At 42.0% G+C, this 22245-nt stretch overlaps 1 protein-coding gene across 2 annotated transcripts in view; it reads right to left on the bottom strand.

The window, feature by feature from the left end:
- LOC122791569 (ras-related protein R-Ras2-like) overlaps positions 1-22245 on the bottom strand; it is an 856887-nt gene that overhangs the window by 34766 nt on the left and 799876 nt on the right. For both annotated transcript variants that reach the window (XM_044059327.1, XM_044059326.1), the window contains exon 4: positions 5348-5456. In XM_044059327.1, coding sequence (XP_043915262.1) covers positions 5348-5456 — 109 coding nt within the window. The remainder of the gene's footprint in view (positions 1-5347; positions 5457-22245) is intronic.

Here is a 22245-nt window from a genome sequence, read left to right as displayed (position 1 = left end):
GTACGTTTGGTCTGTTCCTCATACAATTTGTGATTTTCTGGCAAATCTCTCAGATGATCTGAGGAATGAACTCAATAATGCTATAGATTTGTGTTTTAAACTTCATATCCTTCAGAAAAATGCATGCCAACACATTCTGTTATTCTAGCAGCTTTCTAAGTTTATTGCAGCAATATTTAAAATTTGTCTCTGTTTTTGGGCCCTTGTTCCACCATTCTGAGAGGCTTCGACTTCCAGGTATGTACAACCTTTCTTTTCCTTATTATCTTTTTCTTTTCTGGGTAACACTGCTTACCTTGTACATAAATGTATACATCTTCCAGACTTGTAATATTTCTTTATTTATTTATCTTTGTTTACCAGGAAAACAAGACTGGGTAATACCTATTTTCAGTGGAGGCCCGGGGAGAAAAGCTCCATTTGCTTACATTGCATTATACTAAGTTCCAGTCAAACAGAGAGTAGTTACATTTCTATTTACATTTATACACAAACAGTAGTTACATTTATACATATATATTCTAAGATTTTACAGAGGAGGAAGTTACTACAGAGAAAGCACACGTGCAACTTAGTGGATTGTACAGGTAGCAGTTATGTAGAAAAATGTTGTCACTTCAGTAAGAGGTTCAGAATATTATGTTTAAGGAGAGTATTTGGATAGTATTGCACAGTGTAAATATTTTAACCCTCTAATGAACATGTGCAAGACCAGGATTGGTTAAGATGTTATTTAAGCAGTGCTTTAAAACTACTTAGCTTGTCGGAGAGTTTTATTTGCATAGGGATACTATTCCAGAGTTTAGCAAACACACTGGGGGTACAGCGAGTCTCCGGCAACATTATTGGACTTATTTGTACGCAATAAGAATTTGTTACTAGAATGGAGGTCCCTTGGACAGTAGGGTAATCAGAAATTTTGTAGTGCAGGGCATTTTTCTGGATGATGAATGCGTTTGTGTGCTGTAGTTAGTTGTTGACTATGTTAGATAGTTGTGCAGTTCAAGCCTGTTTAATTGCTTTAAGCTAAGACAATGGTGGATCCTATGAGGGAGGCTGGTGGCATATTTAGCTATTTTATTGTAGCAGGAGGCAAGTTTCTTTCTTTGTGTATTATTTATGTTTGTTAGGTTAGGAGCAGCTTATGAGACAGCTGGCAGTAAGAAGGTGGTGGCTAGAGTTTTTCTTGCAGTATCTGTAAGAAATCTACTGATCCAATAAAGGGAATATAGTTTCTGGTTTGTAGATTTAATGGTGTGCAGTATATGGTGGTCATTATTTGAGATTACAGTCTATTATAACACCTAGAAGTTTACTGTGAGTTGCAGTTTCAATGACAGTATCACTTGCTGACTTTATGGGAAAAGATTGCTTTTGACTTTGGCAACTTTTTGAGGTGAAAAAGCATTAACTTAATTTTCTTCGGGTGAATTAGGAGGTTTGATTCTTTGTGCCAGATCTCTACAGAGGAGAAAGACTTTTGGGTAACGTCTTGAAGCTTATTTTTTTTGTTGAAGCTGCATGGATTAATGTTGAGTCATCTGCATATTGAACTAAACTAGCATGGTGAGTGGAAGTGTGGAGGTCATTAATAAATATATTAAATAGTAGAGAACCCAGGATATTGCCCTGAGGGACACCTGTAGTAACTGGTTGAAAGGATAAGTAGGTTTATTGCCATTTAACAGCTTGTTGCTTTCTAGATAGGTAACTAAGGAACCACAGCATGGAGTATTTTGAAAGTACTATTCAGGAGAGGCAAATGAGCAGTTGCTGGTGTGAGACAGTATCAAATGCCTTTGACAAGTCCAACATGGTGGACACAAGCAGACCATAACTTCTACATTGGCGTATTATACTGGTAAAATGTAGCAGAGCAGTAGTGGTGCTGCACTGGGGCCTGAAGCCATGTTGTGTTTCTGACTGCAAGTTATTTGAGGTTAGGTATTGCATCAGCTGCATACGGATGCATTTCTCTAATATTTTAATGAGGGGGGAAATTATCACTACTGGTCTGTAGTGATTAAACTGTGTAGATGTGCTGGCTTTGTGCAGTGGTATGACATAGGATTTCTTCCATTGTAATGGGGCATATCTTTCTGCTATGGACCTATTAATTAGTATGGACACAGGGAAGGCTATGACTTCTGCAGCCATTTTTAGGTAGTCTGATGGCAGTTGGTCTACACCTACAGAAATCATTTTTAGTTTAAGGAGCAACTATTTAACAGATGTTAAATAAATAAATAAACAAGCAAGCTTTCTTAGAGTGAAGTAGGCACTAAACTAAAACTGAAGAGATGTAGGTAGTTTTGTTTGGACATGGGAAGAGTGAGGGGGCAGATGTGTTAGTGCCTAAGTGAGACAGTACTGATTGTATAATGTAGGAATTAAACTGTATGGGGATAGCGTCTGTTGTATTGTCAGTTTTAGAGGGATTAGTGTCTTGTCAGGGTGTATTATTATTTATTTAGTCATGACAAAAAAAGTTTTGGGTTGTTTATATGTTTGTCTTGTAGGGTGGTATGGTATGTTTACTTATCCTGTTTGACATGGAGTTTTGCAAAGTTTCTAAGATGTCTAAATTGCTGGAGGGCATTTTGAGTTCTGTTTTCATACCAGTTTTTCCAGGCTCAGAACTGCTAAATTTGGGTAATTAATGTAATTTTTATGCATACTAGTGGCTGTTTTTATTAATGTGGTTCTCACACAAGCATACATACTTACAAATATAATTTTTAAATGTATAGTTCCAAGATTTTATGATAATATGCTATAACAATGTTTTTTCTTGTTACTTCTCATTTAAATAGATAGACTTTTAATTGCCTTTTAACTTAGACATGTGACTTTTACACTGTATTTAAACCATACACTAGCCTTTGTTAGTTGTTTTATGCACCTGAGGAAGTCGTCTGGGTGAAAGTTTTACTTGCGTATCTTGAAATTGCTTGGAATCAGTGCACCTGGAAAAGTTGTTTGGAATTATTACAGAATTTTAGCTCACTCTGTCCTGGTTTCCAGTGATTTCTTTTTTTTTTTTTTTTATTTTGGACTCTTCTGGTGTATAACTTGATTTGCCTGCATGCAGGTTCACTCATCTTTTGAAGTAAGGTAATATGGAATTTTTATTGATAATTGGTGCACCACCTGCATGCTTGTTTTGTCTGTCATGGCTGAGTACATTGCATCCTGGGGCTTAGGGGTGATCTCATTATCCTTTGTTCCTTTTTTTAAGCAGAAATCAGTAGCTATGACTACATCAGGAGTGTATGTGGCAAGATAAACACGCATGTCATGAATTTTACTGCATATACTATCTAGGTTTATATTTTGTAAGGTGAGTTTGGATTCTGTTTTTTTACGGAGATGTATTAGGTGACTGGTTTATTTTGGAGTTGGAAGTGATGGTTTTATGGTGGGACCAGGGTTGAGGTGAATATCCTTGCTAATTTTTTTAATTGGTATTTTACAGAGGGAAGAGTGTGGGCAGTTATATTCTGGTCTTGGTTTGATACTCAATTGTAAATTTGGATGCTAAGTTTTAAGATGTTTATGCAAAAATAAATCAGATGTGGTTTGTTTATTCAGATAGGGTATTATGGAGAAAGACAGGCTGGGTAGATGTTGATATTCTTTGTGAGAACTGGTTGAAGTCCTAAGTATCTGAAAGAATATGGATTTGATAACTGGTGATAAAGGCTAGTAGAGTGATGCGAAATAGTAAAATAATCTGACTTGAGGGTATCTTATTGAACTTTGTTTTTTATTTGTTGTAAATTAGGATAAAAAAAATGTTAGAATGGTAGTTGGTTGGTATGTAGAGATATAATCTGATAGTTATAGGAGGCAAGGATTAAGACAACTTGTGAGAGTCTTGGGTGGTAAACTAGAGAGGGCGTTACTATTGGGATTAATGGTATTGATCATTTTCCTACTGGAAGGAACTGATGGCATTGCTTAGAGGAATATGTGGGTGGTGCTATGGAAGGATAAATGTAGAGTAAGAGGGGGTGGGTGGGATTTGAGGGTAGGGTAGGGTAGTGTAGTGGAGTGAGCCCAAGCATTTTTGGGCAAACAAAGCAAGTTGAAAACTTGTCAAGAGACAACAGAAAACAATTAGTAACTTAACGTAAACAGCCATAAATCTGCTGAGAGACGAGTAAAAGGAACAATGCAGTTTAAACGGCCTCTACAATAGCAGATGAATGTCTTGGTTTTGTTGCTCTATGACACTGTTTTAATAGGAGAGTTAGTCCAATATCACCTTGACCTGACTAATGGTGATAACAGTAAAAAAATGCACTTGCCTGTTTGAATAACGTTATAATGCAAGGAGGTTTCTATGAACTTTGAAATACAAAGTCCAAAAGCCTACCTCAACCCCCACAGACCAGCAAAGAATGAGAAAAAGCCAGAATGAATAGTTCAGCTCTTGAAAAATACTGGCTCTGGCTAAGAACTCAAAAATGGTTACACAAGAAGAGAAATAAACTTAAGGAAGGGAAACAGTGGACTGCTAAAACAATGAATTGAGCACAGTTAAAGGAGACCATACCAATGGAAATGCTGTGGTCTAAGAAAATGAAGCTATTATATAGTAGATAAAGTTCTTTGTTTTAGGCTGCCATAATATGTATAACTTGCAAACAAATATAGCCCACAGACTGGTGGTTCAAACTGCAGGCTACATGTCATACATAGATATGCATTTGGTATTGTATTTTTCATTTAATTCCACTTGTTTTTGAAGTGTTGTACTGTTTCATTGTATTGTATGCTTCCTCTGTATATTTTACTACATGTTACCAAAGTGTGAAAAGGCTTCATTTTCTGTATATACACTGTACTGTTCATTGCATTGTACTCAAGTGATGGTTGGAAATGGCCCTTGGACCATGCTACTCACCTGGTTAATACATTTAAATAAATATGTAATAAAAGTACACAGTGTATGAAGGACTGGCAACAGGTGCATTAAAAAGGGCACAGGTACATCACTGAGCAATGACAGGCCACCCCCCCCATCATCATCATCATCACCTTGAAGGAGAATTACTGCTGAAATGTGGAGTAATTTATGTTGTTTTACAAGTATGGAACTAGAACTGTAACAGAGTAAGGAAGAGCACAGAGAAACAGAATTTCTTTAAGCAATTTAAAGGAAGGCAGGACTACCACAGGACAAATACAAGATAAATGCAATATAAAATGTGAAGAAAGCATGCATTTTACTGTAGCATGAAACAAAATTCTAGCTTAACATATTAGTGTGCAGGTTTCCATCAAAGGAAACAAAATGTTGACTTAAACCAGGCTGCAGAAACACTTGTATCTTGCTTCTTACCTGTCTCTGTACATCAAGATCTGTCTTGTTTCCAACAAGGACCATGGGGAACTCATCTCGGTCTTTGACTCGAAGTATCTGAGTGTGAAACTTCATCATCTCATTGTAACTAGAAAGAAAGTAAATGTTTTCATTCATTCAAACAGATACACAAGTTTGAAGAATCTGACAATCAAACTCAGGCAGGGGTGATCAGAATAATGAAACTCCTACTTGAAGCACTGGCCATGATTTCTATTCCATCCTTACATGTTTCTGTCTCAATGCACTGTTTATTATACTTGCTACAAGACTTTCTCTGGATATTGGAGTTGGTGGTGGATTTTTTATGTTCCTTTGAAATCATTTTAGAGTACTGCTGCTTCATTTCTCCTCATTTTAGTCAGGAGATTACATTAATTCTTCTGAGCTCCACATTACTCACTTTTATTCCCACTCAGGAAAGCCTGTTGGCTGAAACTGGTCTGGGATGTATATTACACTTTAATAAAAAAAACTTATGCATTTAATTTATTAGTCTTATTTGGTGCTGGCGTTTTTTGTCTACTTGTATCAGTTCCTGCCTTGCACCTGGTCCTACTTGCAGAGAGTGTTTTTCTGACTGTCTGTAGCTCGTACCAGACTATAAAATATTCCCTTTGCTTTCTGTTACTTTTCTGTATAGATTTTAAGGTTCCACTCATCTGATCATTTTATTTACTTTTCAGACATCCTTTTTATATGCTCAGGGTGTGTCTGTGTCAACCTTATTACAAACGTCTGACCTCTGCAGGGAAACAATTTCCCTTTACCCAGTTTGGAGTGTCCCTGAGGGAGCAAATCAAGACAACTGTATCTGAAACTAAACTCTGAAATATACCATTTGCAACTCACTTATCCTCTCAATGGCACCTGCATATTATCCTTCATTAACAAGTTTGTATTGCCTGCTGAAAGGTAATGCAGTCCAATCAGAATGCAATACATCAATAAATAAATATACACTTACATGCCTGGAGCAAGGCCATTGGCCACAATGTAAATAGCAGTGCTCCTAATAAAAATCAAGAATAATAAAAGCATTACTTGTTTTTGCAACTAAATGTTATTAAATTGCACCAGACACAGCAGTGATAAACCCCCTCCATTTGAAAAACAGTTTAAAGATTTTTCTAATCAGCTTTCTTTTTTTCAAAAATGCCCTTCAGCACTTTATTCTGTGAAACGGTAGTTCAGTGGTATAATTCTTATCTTCCACGAAGGAGACCAAGGTTCATTTCCCAATAAATGCCTTGAAGCACAGTATTTAGACCACTACTCTAGCAAACCAGGGGCCAGGAGTTCAAATCTCATCAAGGCCTCTGCTTTTCCATGTGGTGTTGTACCTCAGGGGTTAAAGCACTGGTTTAGTAAACAAGGGTTATAAGTTCATATCTCCGCAATAGGGGCTGGCATAATGGTTAAGGTGTTCACTTCATAGACACAACTTATGGGGTTTGATTGTCACATTTGATAGGAAAGGAAACTGGTTAAGCAGCTGGCCTAGTACTTGGCTAAAAGCCATTGAACCGAATATGACAGATAACTATTACCCCTGGCTGTGACTGCAACTCGATCGAGCTGCCCTGTTGCACTGTACATCAATTTCCCTATCAGAAATGAGATACATGATACTACCAATCCTGACTCTAAAATGACCAGGAATAACTGAAAAAAGTAAATTCACAAATTAAAGATTTTTTTCCAGGTGTCTCTACTTCTCTGACATTTGGGGGGGGGGGGTCTGCCTCTCTACAACCTTGACATGGGGGAATGTGCTCCCAACACCTCTGCTACTTTACTTCCTCTTGAGATTACTATTCCTCTGAGGAGGAGAATACTATGCGACACTAACTTCAGAGTTAGTATATATTTCAAGGATAATATATTCCTCAGAATTTCAACATATACCCATGCAAGTGTTTTGCCATGTTCACAGTACATGCACAGCACATTGTCCTGAAACCATGAAATATGAACAGAACAAAACTATTACAGAATACAATACCACATTTACAAAATTTTATTTAAGCCCTGTGTTTGCACTTGTTTGTGTATATTGCACCATCGTGCACTGCGACTTAGTGGTGGTTATAGACACAGACATTTTGCTTGTTAACTTTTCCCTTAGCTTGTGGTCCTCCAAAGGATTTTTGTGGCCCTGCTCTACTGTCAGATGGAACACTAAACCTAGCATCAGAGGTACCAACACACCTCTCGCCCACTAGACAGCCCTAAGTGCAACCTCTTTTCCTGACCATATAAGTTTACCTAACAATATGAATGGACAATTTCCCACAGTTTCTCCAGCCAGCTTGGTCAACATGGGCATCCTGAGGCAGTGTAGCAACTGCCTCATGTTCACTGACAACCCTCTACTCCTAGTCCACACAAACTCAAGTGAGAGATGCAACTACATTAAGAACGTTGAATCCATGCTCTCTCATACACCAGTCAGTACATATGACAATGAGTGGGATATCAGCATGCACGCCTCACCTCCTACTCCACCCAAACCCACATCACACCTACCTACACATACGGAGGTCCTAATCATAAACATACCTAAACATCAGAGACCTCCCAAACACAAGCATGCTACACATAATACTTCCTCTGCAGAACACAATGCACGTAATAGGTCACACACCAGTGTCTCACCTGTCAAGCTATTAAAGCAAAACACAAAACCAAAGATATTAGTCATAGGCGATTCCATCAAGAGACACACAGGTACCACTCTCACCAGGCTGGATAAAGAAAAGATTACAGTCAGGTGTCAGGACACACCATATCACACATGCACTCAAGTCTCTCAACAACAGGTACTTTTATGACTTTGTCATAGTCCATGTTGGTGAAAATGACTTGAGAACTACCTCTCTGGACTACATGAAAACAGGCATGACTAAGCTCTCGGACTACGTGTCTGAGGCAGGTATGTCCCTAGCCTTAAGCAGCATTTTACCTTCACCTTGGATGATGCCTCAATACAAACAGAAAATGACTGACTTCAATAATTTGCTTAGTTTCTGTTGTCATTCTAAGGGGATCCAGTATCTGTCATCCTGGGATGACATGATCAACAGACCTAGATGCTTTGCCAGAGATGGTCTTTGTCTGTCACCCCTGGGATGTCGGCTACTGGCTAAGGCTAGTCAACCCCATAGAGCCTTTTTAGGCAGTGTCGCAAGGACAACATTCCTGATGTAAAAACTCCACCTAAAAAACACCTAAAGGTTATGCTGCTAAATGATAGGAGTCTTAACATGAAACTGCACTCACTGGGAGCAGTCCTCATCTTGGAAGACACAGACATTTGTGCTGTTATGGAAACCTGGTTCAAGGCTGTGGAGAGCACTCCAGCCATACCAGGTTACACCTCCTTCCCAAAGTTCAGGCCACAAATTGAAGAGTGAAAACTAAAGGAGGTGGTGTATTAATACTCATTAAAGATAAATACACCTCAAGATTGGTTAAACAGTACAGTTCCCTGGAGATACTTAAGGTGCAATTAACTGTTGGTAGGACACTTATTCAAGTCATTGCCCGCTACAGGACCCCCTACATAAATCAGGACCCCCCCCACTCTGCCTATTTGGATTTAAGAGAGTCTATCAAGATACATCTGCAGATCATGGTTTTGGGCGACTATCTATCCATTGCCTGGCTAAATTAGTCATGCTCAAACTCAATTGCACAAAGTTCCTCAACTTTGTTAACTCCAATGCCAAGGACCAGCTGGTTGACACCCCCACAAGGGGTGCCAATATCCCAAATCTGATTCTTAACAATATGGGGAACCACTGTAGCACCTCCACTATGAGGTCTTCCATGGTGAGATCTGACCACAAATCAGTCACATTCAAAGTAACTATCACACTTGATTCCTCCCCCCAGCAACAACTAAACTAAAAGACATCTCCAAAGCAGATTATAACCTCTTACAGGATGGTATAAATAGCTTCAGTGCACCTCCCCTCTCTGATGGAACTAGCAACTATGCCAAATTCTACATAAATGCTTTATACAAAGACCTGTATACCTGCATTGAATTGACTAAGCCGTACCTGATAGGACAAAAACAAGCTCCTCAAGGAAGAGCAAACCTGCCAGGTGGACAACTGCCGTTAATGGGCTTTACAATAAGAGGAAGAAATTGCTGTCTAAGAAGCAGTCCTCACCTTGGAAGACGCAGACATTTGTGCAGTCATGGAGACATGGTTCAAGGCTGTGGAGAGCACTCCAGCCATACTGGATTACACCTCCTTTCCCAACGTTCATACCACAAACTTAAGAGTAAGAGCGAGTGAACTCTAAACTGGAAACACTCCCTCCTTAGCTTAAACAAACAAATAAAACTGTTTGTGTAGTCCTCAAAAGCAAACTATGAATCCAAATTAGCTTTCTCAACTAAGGACAACCATAAGGCATTCATTAGTTACATCCGTAACATAAAAGGAAAGGCCCAGATTTGGAATGAACTGATAGTTAATGATACCACATATCCTGAGCATGTGAACATAGCTAACCTACTGGCCGACAAGTTTTGTCAAAACTTCACTCCCCTGTCACTGCCACACATACCCCATGACATCCCTACAACCTGCCCCCTACCTTGTAACTCTAAAAAGCAGGTTGCAAATGCCCTAAGGCCAAAAACACATCTATTGGACCTGATTATATCTAAGGCTTCATCCTACATGGACTCAAACAAGAATTAACAACACCATTGGGTACTCTTTTCATAGTCTAAGCACCAGCTTCATCCCAGCTGAATGGAAAACAGCCACAGTTATTTCCTTGCACAAAGGTGGTGCTTCCACTGACCCTGGGAACTATAGACCTATTAGCCTAATTAGCCTCATCTGCAAGGCCATGGAACAAATCATCATGGACCTTATAAACAAAGACATAGGTAATCTCCAAACACTTGACCCTACTCAGTTTGGATTTGTCAAAGGGAGAGCATGCTGGTTAAACCTGCTGGACTTCTTGACAGTCACAAAGGCCCTGGACAAGGGGAAACCTGTGCACACAACCTACCTGGATTTAGCCAAGGCATTTGACACTATTCCCCACTCGAGCATCATTGACAAACTCACCCAGCTAGGTATCAACCCTTATATCATTAGATGGATCACTAACTGTCTCACTGATAGAACCCATACAGTCAAAGTAGGGGAATTCACCTCTAACAGCAAACCTGTAACCCGTGGTGTTCCACAGGGATCAGCCCTGGGCCTCTACTGTTTGGAATCTATTTCTCTAAAGTACAAGTTAAAACTAAAGGCCTGTGGCTGACCACGTTTGCTGATGACTGCAAGCTGGGAAAGGTCATAGAATCTCAAAATGATGTCAACATCCTACACGAGGATCTTACACAAACAAATGATTGGAGACAAAGCCATGGCCTTAAACTCAATGCAAAAAAAAAATGCATCATCCCTTTCAGTAAGAGCGATGCTCCTGCCAACTACCACAATAGCAAATAAGTACGCACTCAGTGGTGAGAAAGATCTGGGCACACAGGTTGACAGCAACCTTACCTTGGATGACCATGTCTCCACAGTAGTAAGAAAGGCATTCTATATTGCTCATCTCATAAGAAAGGGCATTGCTTCCAGAAAAAGATAAGTTATAACCTCCCTGTACTCTTCCCTCATCAGGCCAATAATTGAGTACAAAGCCCCTCTTGGTATGTACCTTTCTAAGCACCTGCAGCAATTGGAGAGACCACAACGGTTCCTCACAAGGAAAATTCAAGGTCTTCAGCATCGGTCAGACTCTTATGTGGATCATCTGAAATCACCATCACTTTATTCTGTTTCATACAGACTACTCAGAGATGATCTCTGCCTTGCATACAAGACAATCTCTGACCCTGCCTTACTGGAAATGCTGCATATCCATAAGTCAAATGGTACACAGGTTACTTGCTCTAAAGACTTTAACCTGGTATGTAACATCAATAGAACCTGCTGGAGGGACATATTTCTCTTTCAGTGGTTACTACACCTTTGGAACAGACTACTACTTCATGCCAAACAAATCACCTCATCGGCCCTCTTCAAACGTAATCTGGACAATTGGATAGGCAATTGTAAATTCACCCCAGGAGTTCCAACTGTATCCCTCTTGGACAGGGGCAATAGGTGCCGATTGTGGAAATAAGGGTAGAACTTGGCTAGGCTTAAGGGCCCTAGGGTCATTAGCCTCGTAACTTCCTATGATCCCATGAATTGTCGTTTTTAATTAAGTAAACCATTGTTAGATTTACTATTACAGCATACATCTGAAAACAGAGCCAGATCAAGCATTAAGTGACCCAATAGTTGCCTAGGGCTGGCTAGATGCGAGGGGGCCCACTGGCCAGGGGATTCCACATTTACTTTTTTAATTTAAAAAAAAAAAAAAAAAACATCTATTTTTTAAGGCCATTCTTCTCTAAGAACTCCTTCTGCATCTGTGTGCCCCTGTATGTGTTGATGCATACACCTGTTGCTTACTACTACTTTTTGGCATTCCGCAGTGGAAGTTAAATGAGATGTTCTTGCTGCTGCCTGGATAAAGCAGAAGCACACTTGTCGCTACAGCAAAATTAAGCACAGATGATGTTTCAACATCCATCGGTAAGGTGCACGTGTGTGCATGTGAAGTGTCCTAGTTCAAAATGGCAGGTTAGTTAATTTGCTCTGGCTGAAAACCTGTGCCTTGGTTACAGAAAACAAGAGCTTGAATCCTCTACACCTACTACACTACTAAAAATGAGTTTCAGTGCATTTTCAAGGAACTGAGAGCTTCACTGCATTTTCAAGGAATTGAGAGCTTCAAGGGAAGTTTACGGCTGCTCATGCTAAGTCTGTTTTCAATGTGCAATTGTTTTGGCAAATGGTCATCACAGAATTCAAAATGCAGTGTTAGTAGCACACTTGCTTTTGATGCAGAAGGCTATGGGTTCTACTCCCACAGAATGTAGATAGAGTGCTGATACTGTGATGTACTTTAAGGGGGCTGCAGTCCTGAGTGTATCCTCCTTTGGATGACATGCAGTTCGCCATCCATTCCCCATTGCAATATTACCAGCTTATCTTTTTTTTTTAATGTAACATAAGCAATTTATTCTTCGAGAGCAGCAGGCACTGAATTTGTAGATGAAATTCTGAAATATAAAGTTGTTTGCCAGCAGCAACTTCCTCATTAGTTACAGATCTCTTTAATGTGGAATTATTTCAGATGACTTTACTTCTGAACAGATTGCGCATATTGACTGATATTGGTAGATTTTAATGATAGAAGTTCAAGTGGTCTTTCAGTGGTTTGAAATTATATGAAATGGACAAATTTATCATTACTGGGTCATATACTTTGTTTCACTGCTTATAGGAAAAATATTCAAAACTACAAATTAAAAACACATTCTAACAAGTAGTACTATATTATACAATGAATGTAATTTAACACTATTAGGAAGGTGAATCAAAGAATACATGCATATATGCATGGTCCTAAAAAATGTGTGCAAGGGGCCTATGGTTTTAAAACAGCCCAAAGCTAAACTTTATTTGCCATTGCACATATGCATTTCTTTGACTGTGGGCTTTAATGTGTTTCAATGAATGTGAGTTTCAAGAGCAGAGATGTCTTTTTTTTGCGAGATTGCATTTTTTTTTTTTTTTAGCAGATGTCTAAGTGTGCTATAAAATATGAAATAAAAGATTTAAATTAAATCCAAATATCTGTAATCACTGTAGAAGTGAAGAATCTGCGATGGTGCTGCTGCGGTAGCATTGTCGCCTCACAGTAAGACGCTGTCTGGTTCGACTCTCAGCTAGAGAGTCTTCTGCATGGAGACATGCGTGAATGGGCGTACCTTCGTTGAAGGTTGTGAGTCAGGGCTGGCAACTTGGTACGTAAAAATCAACTGCCAATCATTAGCGGACCTGAGTTCCGCTGTGGCGACCCCTAACCGGGAAAAGCCGAAAGACACAACAAAAACTGTAAAAGTGAAGAAAACAGTGTGCATACTGACAGATTTCAACAGTGTTTTTGGTAACTGGGGAGAAATAGCCCAGTAACCGGATATTGGAATGGCTGCATGGGGGAGGGTACTGTGTGTGTGGGGGGGCCCTGATCCATTACCCTACCTAGGGTCCCATTTGACCATGATATGGCTCTGACTGAAACCACTTAAAATGATGCCAGATATGTCATTCACCAAGCTTTAGTAGTTAAAAAGTAAAACCAAAACCACAGTTCACTGTCTGCAATACGATACTGTTCATTTGCAATTAACTGTAAAAGATAACAACTTCAACAGTTATTCTGAATAGTGTGATCCTACTTTCCTTTCCTCCATGTGCTAGAGTTCCTTCAATGCAGTTAACTTGGCACAGGAAATGCACAAATGAAACAAACCAATCAGAAAACAATTACAACTTGGTGTCGGTGTCTGTCGAATACTTCTGCAAGCAAGCAACAGCTGAGTCTCATTGCAGCATTTACCAAACTGCTCAGTCATAGTCAGGGTTTTGTGGCTTAGTTTTACAAATGCTGTACCATGAAAAGTACAGCATTTGTAAAACAAAGCCACAAAACAGAACACAGCATTCAGTGCTGCACACTGGCATGCATCTTTGCCTAGAAAATTGAAAAAAAAAAATGTACTTCACCAACAGCATTAAAGTATCATATGCTTCTAGATTTTTAAAGATGTTCTGCAAAGGAAAGTTAGAAAGCAATTTTTGTCCAAAGAAACATAAGAAACCTGCCCTTCACATGCTCAGAGAGTTTCTGAATTGTGAGCTGCAAGTACCTCGTAGTAATGATGTCTGTGTCTTCTCCTCACCCTAAATGTCCATAGTGCTGTAGCCACACTTTTCTACATTTTTTTAATTTTAAGTCAGTCAGGGTCAGCTTACAAAACCTATCCTTCAAAACTTCATTCTCGTACAACTTTGAACATATATGTTTTCATTCTGCACTTCCTTGAACATATCCTATAATAATCCCTTGGTGTCATATCACATAGTTCTGCCAACTAATCATCTTCATCTCGAGAAAAGAAGAAATATAAATCTTTTTCTCCAGCATACTGCTTTCTCACTCACTGGAAATGGTACTGCACCTAGATGCTAACTTGGAACCTCAATTGCTTCCTTTGATACCATAATGGGTCTGCATAGGATTTGTGAACATGTATTTATATTTGGTGAGGTCTGTATAAAATGGTTAGTTTGTTTTGAAGGTGGTAGTCAGGCTCTAATAATATGCTCTCAAAGGTGTCCTAAATGGCTTGGATGAGTGACAGAATAGCCATGGGACTGGTCATTTTTTTACCTAGTAGATCCAAACCACTTCTGGAAGTCAAGACAATCCTTAAAACTCACTCAGAAATACTCCCTCATGAGGTTAGTAGTCACCTCAGAGGGGATACCCTCTCAAGACCTTAAAGAAAAGTTGTGTAAAATCTTACCATAACCATAGATAGCATTTTCTATTCCATGTTGCTGTATTCATCACATATGGGTTTACTCCTCTTGCTACCTGAACGTCTGGCCAGTACACAAAAGTTTTCAGTCACTGTATGGTGCGTGGGAAGTCTGACGTGGCTAGAGGAACATGGGCCATAAAAGTGACATCTGCATGCACCAGCCCTCCTAACTGTAAGCCCCAGTCGGAACCAGTCCTAGCAAGGGAAATGCCAGTCCTGTGCCATCCAGAAAGGGAAATGCAGCATAACAGGAGGGGAAGGAGGGTGGGAAGGAATACTGCAACATGGAAGAGAAGGGCATCTATGGTTATGGTAAGATTTTACACAAATTTTCTATGTCCTTCTATTCACATGTTGCAGTATTCATCACATACGAGCGAGTGCCAAAGCTCACTGTGAAGAAGGGGTTGGTGGTCTAGAGGCAGTCTCAAGGAATCCATGAAGGATAGCCCTGGCAAATCCCACCCTGGCTCTGGAAATATGGTCCAATTTGTAATGTTTGGTGAAGGTTATGCTAGGAACCTATTCTATGAACCTATGATTTTGGGTGGGAAGCTGGCATAATGGTTAAGGTGTTTACCTTACAGACACAAGGTGCAGGGTTTGATTCTCACAGGGGGTAATTGGCTAGGCTTAAAACGGCCCACAGGGGCAGTCAGTCTAGTACTAATCTATAAACCTATGAACCTATTCTAAGATGTGCACTGATGACCAAGTGGCTGCTTCAAGAATGGTAGAGGTATCCAAACCCCTGAAGAAGGCTCCTGAGGCGGCCGTTGCCCTGCTGGAGTGTGCTTTAACAGTACCTTGCAGAGATTTCCCATGGTATTTGTAGCAGAAGGTGATTACCTTACAGACACAAGGTGCAGGGTTTGATTCTCACAGGGGATAATTGGCTAGGCTTAAAATGGCCCACAGGGGCAGTCAGTCTAGTACTAATCTATAAACCTATGAACCTATTCTAAGGTGTGCACTGATGACCAAGTGGCTGCTTCAAGAATGGTAGAGGTATCCAAACCCCTGAAGAAGGCTCCTGAGGCGGCCTTTGCCCTGCTGGAGTGTGCTTTAACAGTACCTTGCAGAGATTTCCCATGGTATTTGTAGCAGAAGGCGATAGCTTTGGCAATTCAGGTTGAAATAATTTGCTTGGTTACTGCCTTCCTTAGGGCCCTGGGGTGGAAGGAGACTAACAGTTGATCAGCCTGTCTGATGGACTTGGTTTTGTGCAGGTAAAGTCTGAGTTGTTTGTGCACATCCAGGGAATGGAGTGCTCTCTCATTGTCTCCCTGTGGGATAGGGAAGAAGGTAGGTGGGTGGATGGCCTGATTTAGGGAAAGGTCATTCACCACCTTGGGTATGAAGGAAGGGTTAATTCTAAGCGTAACCCTGTCTGTGTGGAATACCAGGAAAGGTGGGATAGCCATGAGGGCTTGTAGCTTGGACAGTCTTCTAGCTGAGGTCAAGACCACGGGTAGTACAGTTTTCCATGTACAGTGTTTAAGGAAAGCTTTGTCTGCTGGCTCGAATGGAGGAAGCATAAGCTTATCCATAACACAGTTGAGGTCCCATGGGGCATGGAGATGGCTTTCTGGGGGTGGGGGAGTCTCAGGTGAAGGACCCCTTTATGGGATAACTTAGCTGGTAGTCTGGAAGCTAGCGGAGGATCCAGAGGAAGACATGCTGAAATGGCAGACAAGTGGGCTTTAATGGATGAGTAGGCCAATCCTGTCTGAAGTAGTTCACACAAGTAAGGCAGTACTAGAGGGGTATCGCTTACAAGTTGTTTCTTTTGTCTTTTGAGACATCATATAGAAAATTTCTTCCACTTTGAGGTAGGACTTTCTTGTGTTTGGTTTCCTGGCCTCCTGCAGGAAAGTGAGCATGTCCTCATTGTAAAGGTGCCTAAAAGGGATCAGAATCCTATCAGCCACAGTGTGATGTGCAGCAATTGCCACCGTGGGTGTATTTGGGATCCTTTGTGCTATGTGAGAAGGTACAGTCTGAGGGGTAACTTGTGGTGATTGCTCTTGGATAAGTGTAAGAGTAGGGGGGACCAATGCTGTCTTGGCCAATAGGGAGTCACCAATGAAATGTTTCCTTCTGTACAAGTGGGAAGAGAGGAAATGCATAGAAAAGCTTCCCCTTCTAAACGATTGAGAAGGCATCTTGTTTTCAAAGCCTGAGGGTGTGGAAGTCTGGTGCAAAAGAAAGGAAGTTGCCCGTTGATGGAGGAGACAAACAGGTCTATTTAAAGTGTACCCCACCGGTGGACCAGGTCCAGGAAGACCTCCCTTTGAAGCATCCATTTGTGGCTGGCTGTTATGGATCTGCTGAGGGAGCCTGCCTGGGATTTCTGTTGTGAAGGAATGCAAACCGCCTGCAGGGTAACTCCCTGGGAGATGACCAGTTCCCACACCAGGAGAGCTAGTCTGCAAAGCAAGTAAAATTTCTCCCCCCCCCCCCCCCGTTTGTTGAGATACCACAGCACTGTGGTATTGTCTGTAAAGATCTTTAGTGGCCCTTGTAGATTGGATTGGAAGGCTCGCAGGGCCAGTACTGTCCTCATCTCTCGGACATTGATGTGCTCTTTATTGTGTGGCCCTGGCCACAGCCCCTGCATTTTCAGATAACCCACAGTTGCTCTCCAGCTCAAGTTTGAGGCATCTGTGTGCATGATCGGTTTAGGTTGAAGTGGTTGGAGGGGAAAGACCTGTATTGAAGTTCACTTGCTTCAGCTACCACTGGATTTCTAGTTTGAGGCAGGGCAGGAGGGGAACCCTGTACTCCAAGGTGTGTGAGTGCTGGGACCAGACTGACCACCTTAGGTACCATTGCAACTTCCTCAAATGGAGTCTTGCTAATGGTAACATAGGAATAGTGGCTCCCATGTGGCCCAGGAGCCTGAGGTACTGCCTTGCTGTCAATTCTGTTGTCTGGAGGACAAGAAGAAGGTGTTCAGTTAAGCTTTCCACCTTTTTTTGGGGGGGGGGGGGGCACACCTTTCATGATGTCTAAGCAAATCCTACACTCCAGGAAGACAATGTCTTTGGAAGGTTCCAGGTGGGATTTTGGGAAGTTGATCTGAAATCCCAGGGATTGCAGGAAGGTGATGGCAAGTTGTATGTGTTGCAGGAGGGTCTCCTTGCAATCTGCCTGTATCAGAAGGTTGTCCAGATAAGGGACTATCTGGATTCCTTTTGTCCTGCAAAAGGCAATAATTGGGGGCAGACATTTGTTAAATACTCGGAGTGCTGTGGAAAGCTCAAAGGGCAAGGCAGAGAATTGAAAGTGAGAAGGGCCCACAGAGAACCTCAGGTATTTCCTGAAACTGGGCCTTATAGGAATGTGAAGGTAGGTATCCTTTATATCTAGGGTGGCCATCAATCCTTGGGGAAGAAGGAGTGGAAAAAGAGTTGGTAAGGTCAACATTCTGAAAGTGGAAACCTGAAGGAAGAGGTTGAGTAGAGAGAGGTCCAGAATTGGTCTCCAAGAACAGTCTTTTCTTGGCACTAGGAAAATCCTGGAGTAGAAACCTCTTCCTTTTGCAGCCAGTGGCACTGTTTCGATGGTGCCTTGTGCCATCAGAGTTTCTAGTACAGGCTGAAATAGGTGTAGCTGTTCTTCTGGAGGTTGTGGGATACCCCTTTGCTTTGGGGGCATAAGCCAGGTCATAAAATACCCATTTTGTATTACTGAAAGGACCCATTTGTCTGAGGTGATGGATGTCCACAATGGAAGACAGTGAGAGAGAGAGAGAGAGAGATTGTGAGATGCACCGAGAGTGGGAAAGGGTTTTAAGGTTGGCAGGTAGTCAGACACTAGTACCTGCCCTGTCTTGAAAGGGCTGCCTGAGGCCTGAGGAGGTGGAAGTTCTGGCAGGAGTGGGTTCATAGGTTCATACTAGGCTATCTGCCCAAGGGCATTTATAAGCCTAGCCCATAGTTATTTGGCTTTCGCCACCCCTTTAGTTTGAATAAAACTATGCCTATTATTTTGCTGTGCCTCTGTCAAGCAGTGACACTGAAGTAATCCCTGGGGTATATCTGCGATCCCCCATCCATTGGTCAAGATTCCTCTTGAACAAGGCCAGCGAGGTGCTCTGCCTCACATGTACCGGGATTTTGTTCCACAGCATAGGGAGTCTCTGGGTGATGAATCTGTCCCTCCAGCACGTTCTATTAATAACCGTGTCAAGGTTTAAGTCTCCCGCCCTTGTGGTTCTGAGGGATCTAGATTTTTTGAGGTGAAGCATATTCATCAAATCAGGGTTTGACATGGCCTTATATGTCAGGCACAGGTCACCTCTGAGCAAGCGGTATGAGACTGAATAGAGCTGGAGTTCTTTCAGTCGGGCAGCATAAGACATATTTTTGAGACCCTTTATCCTTTTGGTGAGGAACTTTTGGGGCCTTTCCAGCTGCTGCAGGTGTTGGGTCAGATACATTCCGAATGGGGCATTGTACTCAATCATAGGTCTAATGAGTGATGAGTACAGGGGGACGATGACCTCCCTTGATCTAGATGTGAATCCCTTCATGATCAGGTGGGCAATGTAGAAGGTTTTCCTAACTACTATAGCAACACGAGTGTCAAACGAAAGGCTACTGTCAACCTGGGTCCCCAGATCCCTGATGACTTCTTCTGTGCTCAGTGGATTGCCACCTATATGGTAGCTAGGGGTAACCTTGTTTTTCCCGAAGGGTATGACTATGCATTTCTTGGCATTTAACTTTAGGCCATGGCTCTGGCACCAGTTATCCGTTTCTGTGAGGCCCTTCTGAAGGATATCTGTGTCAGATGTGTTTTCGACTATGGCGCCCAGTTTGCAGTCATCTGCAAACTTTGTCAGCCATAACCCTCCTGTGTTTGCTTGTACTTCAGAAAAGTAGATGCCGAACAAGAGTGGACCCAGGACTGAGCCCTGTGGGACACCACTTGTGACAGGCTTTGAGTCTGACATGGCTCCAGCAACTCTGACCCTGTGGGTTCTGTCACTTAGCCAGTTTGCAACCCATCTTGTGATGTATGGGTTTACATTCAAGCTGATGAGTTTTTTGATGATACCCGAGTGGGGTATTGCGTCGAAGGCCTTTGCCAGGTCAAGGTAGGCTGTATGGACTACCTTTCCCTCATCAATGGCCTTGGTGACTGTCTCGAAAAAGTCAACCAAGTTTAAAAGGCATGATCTGCCTTTGACAAAGCCAAACTGGGTTGGATCCAAAGTCTGCAAGTTCCCTATGTCTTTATTTATGAGTTCCATTATGATCCTCTCCATGGCTTTGCAGATAAGGCTTGTCAAGCTAATGGGACGGTAATTTCCAGGGTCAGTGGAGGCACCGCCCTTGTGAAGTGGGACCACAGTCGCCGTGCGCCACTCCTTGGGTACGTATCCTGAGGTGAGGCTAAGATTAAACAGCTGTCCTAACTGCAGGTTTAATTCCTCATTGAGTTCATGGAGCACACAGCTGGGGACACCATCCGGTCCCATGGATGCTGTGTTTTTTGCTTTGGAAAGAGCAGTTCTCACCTGGGCGTTGGAGATGTTTGGGGGGCTACAATCCTCTGGTATAGATATCTCTCCTTTTGGGGGAGGGGGAGAAGTTTGCACTGAACCTGTCAGCCAGTATGTTGGCAATGTGTGTAGGTTCAGTAATCTTCACATCATTTTGAACTAATTACATCATTTTGAACTAATTCTGAGCATATCTGGGAGTTTCCTCCTAGGTTTCTAACATAGCTAAAGAAGGCCTTATGATTGTCTTTTGAGTCCTTGGCGATTTTTCTCTCAAAATTTGCCTTGGATGATTTTATGAGAGCTCTTAGTTTTTTACTTATAATGATCAAAGGTGTCTTACCTTTCAAGGATTTTGCTCTATCTTGTAGTAGCTTCCTCCTTTTGTTGTAGAGCTTGTTTATGGCTGGGGTCCACCAGACTGGAGGCTTGCCTTTGGTACAAAGAGTCTTAGTTTTGTTTGGGATTGCCTGATCCATGCAGTCCTGTAGGTGCTGGTAGAAGGCATTTGTAAGTGATTCAGTGGTTTGAGTAATGTTTACCACTGGCTCAGGGGCCTTAAAGGAGACCACACTAGTTTTTAGAAGTGTGAAGTCGGCTTTTGAGAAGTTTTTCACTGTGGTCTTTTTATTTCAGGTGGGGCGGGATGAGGACCTCCAGCGAGATTAGTTTATGATCTGATCTCACCAGTGAGGGGTATACTTCCGGTGTTGAACATTGTGATCCCATGTTCGTGATGATGAGATCAAGTATGTTTTCTCCTCTTGTGGGGATGGTGACTAGTTGTTCCATGGCATTTGAGTTTATGAACTCCAGGAACCTTTGGGCTAGAGTGTTTGGGCTTGAGTAGTGTTCCCAGTCTATATTAGGGTAGTTGAAGTCACCTAAGTATGATGGTGTTTGGAGATACATTTATCCCCTCCATTGTTTTCAGGAAGGCCATGTGAGGTTCCTGAGTTTGAGAGGGTGGCCTGTAACATGCTACAAATTGCAGAGCAGTCTTGCCCTATGGTTAATTGCACCTGGATGGTCTCCGATGCATCGTGCGTTGCCACCAACCTTGAGGTGTGGGTGTCCTTTATGAATATGGACACCCCCCCTCCTTTCTTGGTGTTGTCCGGATTTTGGGGCCGGAACGCATGATATGAGGTGAAACCTGATAGTGCTGGGGTGCTCTCAGGAGCCTTGAACCAGGTTTCTGTCACAGCACAGACATCGATGTTCTCCATACTGAGAAGGGCCTCGAGTGCGTGCATCTTGAGATTGAGACTTCTGGCATTGAGCAGCATTACCCTTAGTTTTTTACTTTTTTGTGTTCTAGGGTGGTAGGTTTAGAATTTGAGCCTTGCCTAAAAAAGGCACTATGGAGGTGGCAAGAGCCTTTGCCAATATCCGGAAGCCTAGGGGTGACAGGTGGAAGCCGTCCCTTGCGAAGCAGCGTGGCTTGTCCAGCATGTCATCCCAGGCAGACAGACATTGGATCCCCTTTGAATGACACCAGAATTTAAGCCAATTATTAAAGCTGATCATCTTATCACTGTATTGTGGCATCATTCTAGGTGAAGGTAGGATACTGCTCAAGGTCAGGGTCATACCTGCCTGGGCTACATAATCAGAGAGCTCCTCAATGTCTCTTTTCATGTAGTCCAAGGAGGTACGTCTCAGGTCGTTGACACCAGCGTGGACAATGACTGAGTCGTACTTGTACCTGCTGTTGAGAGACCTGAGTGCTTGTGTTATGTGGCGGATTCTAGCGCCAGACAGGCAGCTTACTGTGACCTTCTCCTTACTCAGTCTGGTGAGCGGGACGTCAGGGTTACTTCCTAGTTGTTTTTCTGGGCCTTGTGGGAGCAGTAGGATGAGACTGCTTCCTAA

Source organism: Protopterus annectens, chromosome 17.part0 (assembly GCF_019279795.1).
Source record: "Protopterus annectens isolate FY-2018-M chromosome 17.part0, PAN1.0, whole genome shotgun sequence".
Classification (NCBI taxonomy): Eukaryota; Metazoa; Chordata; order Ceratodontiformes; family Protopteridae; genus Protopterus; species Protopterus annectens.
The sequence above is the reverse complement of the archived record's forward strand: the minus strand, read 5'-3'. Positions and strand labels throughout refer to the sequence as shown.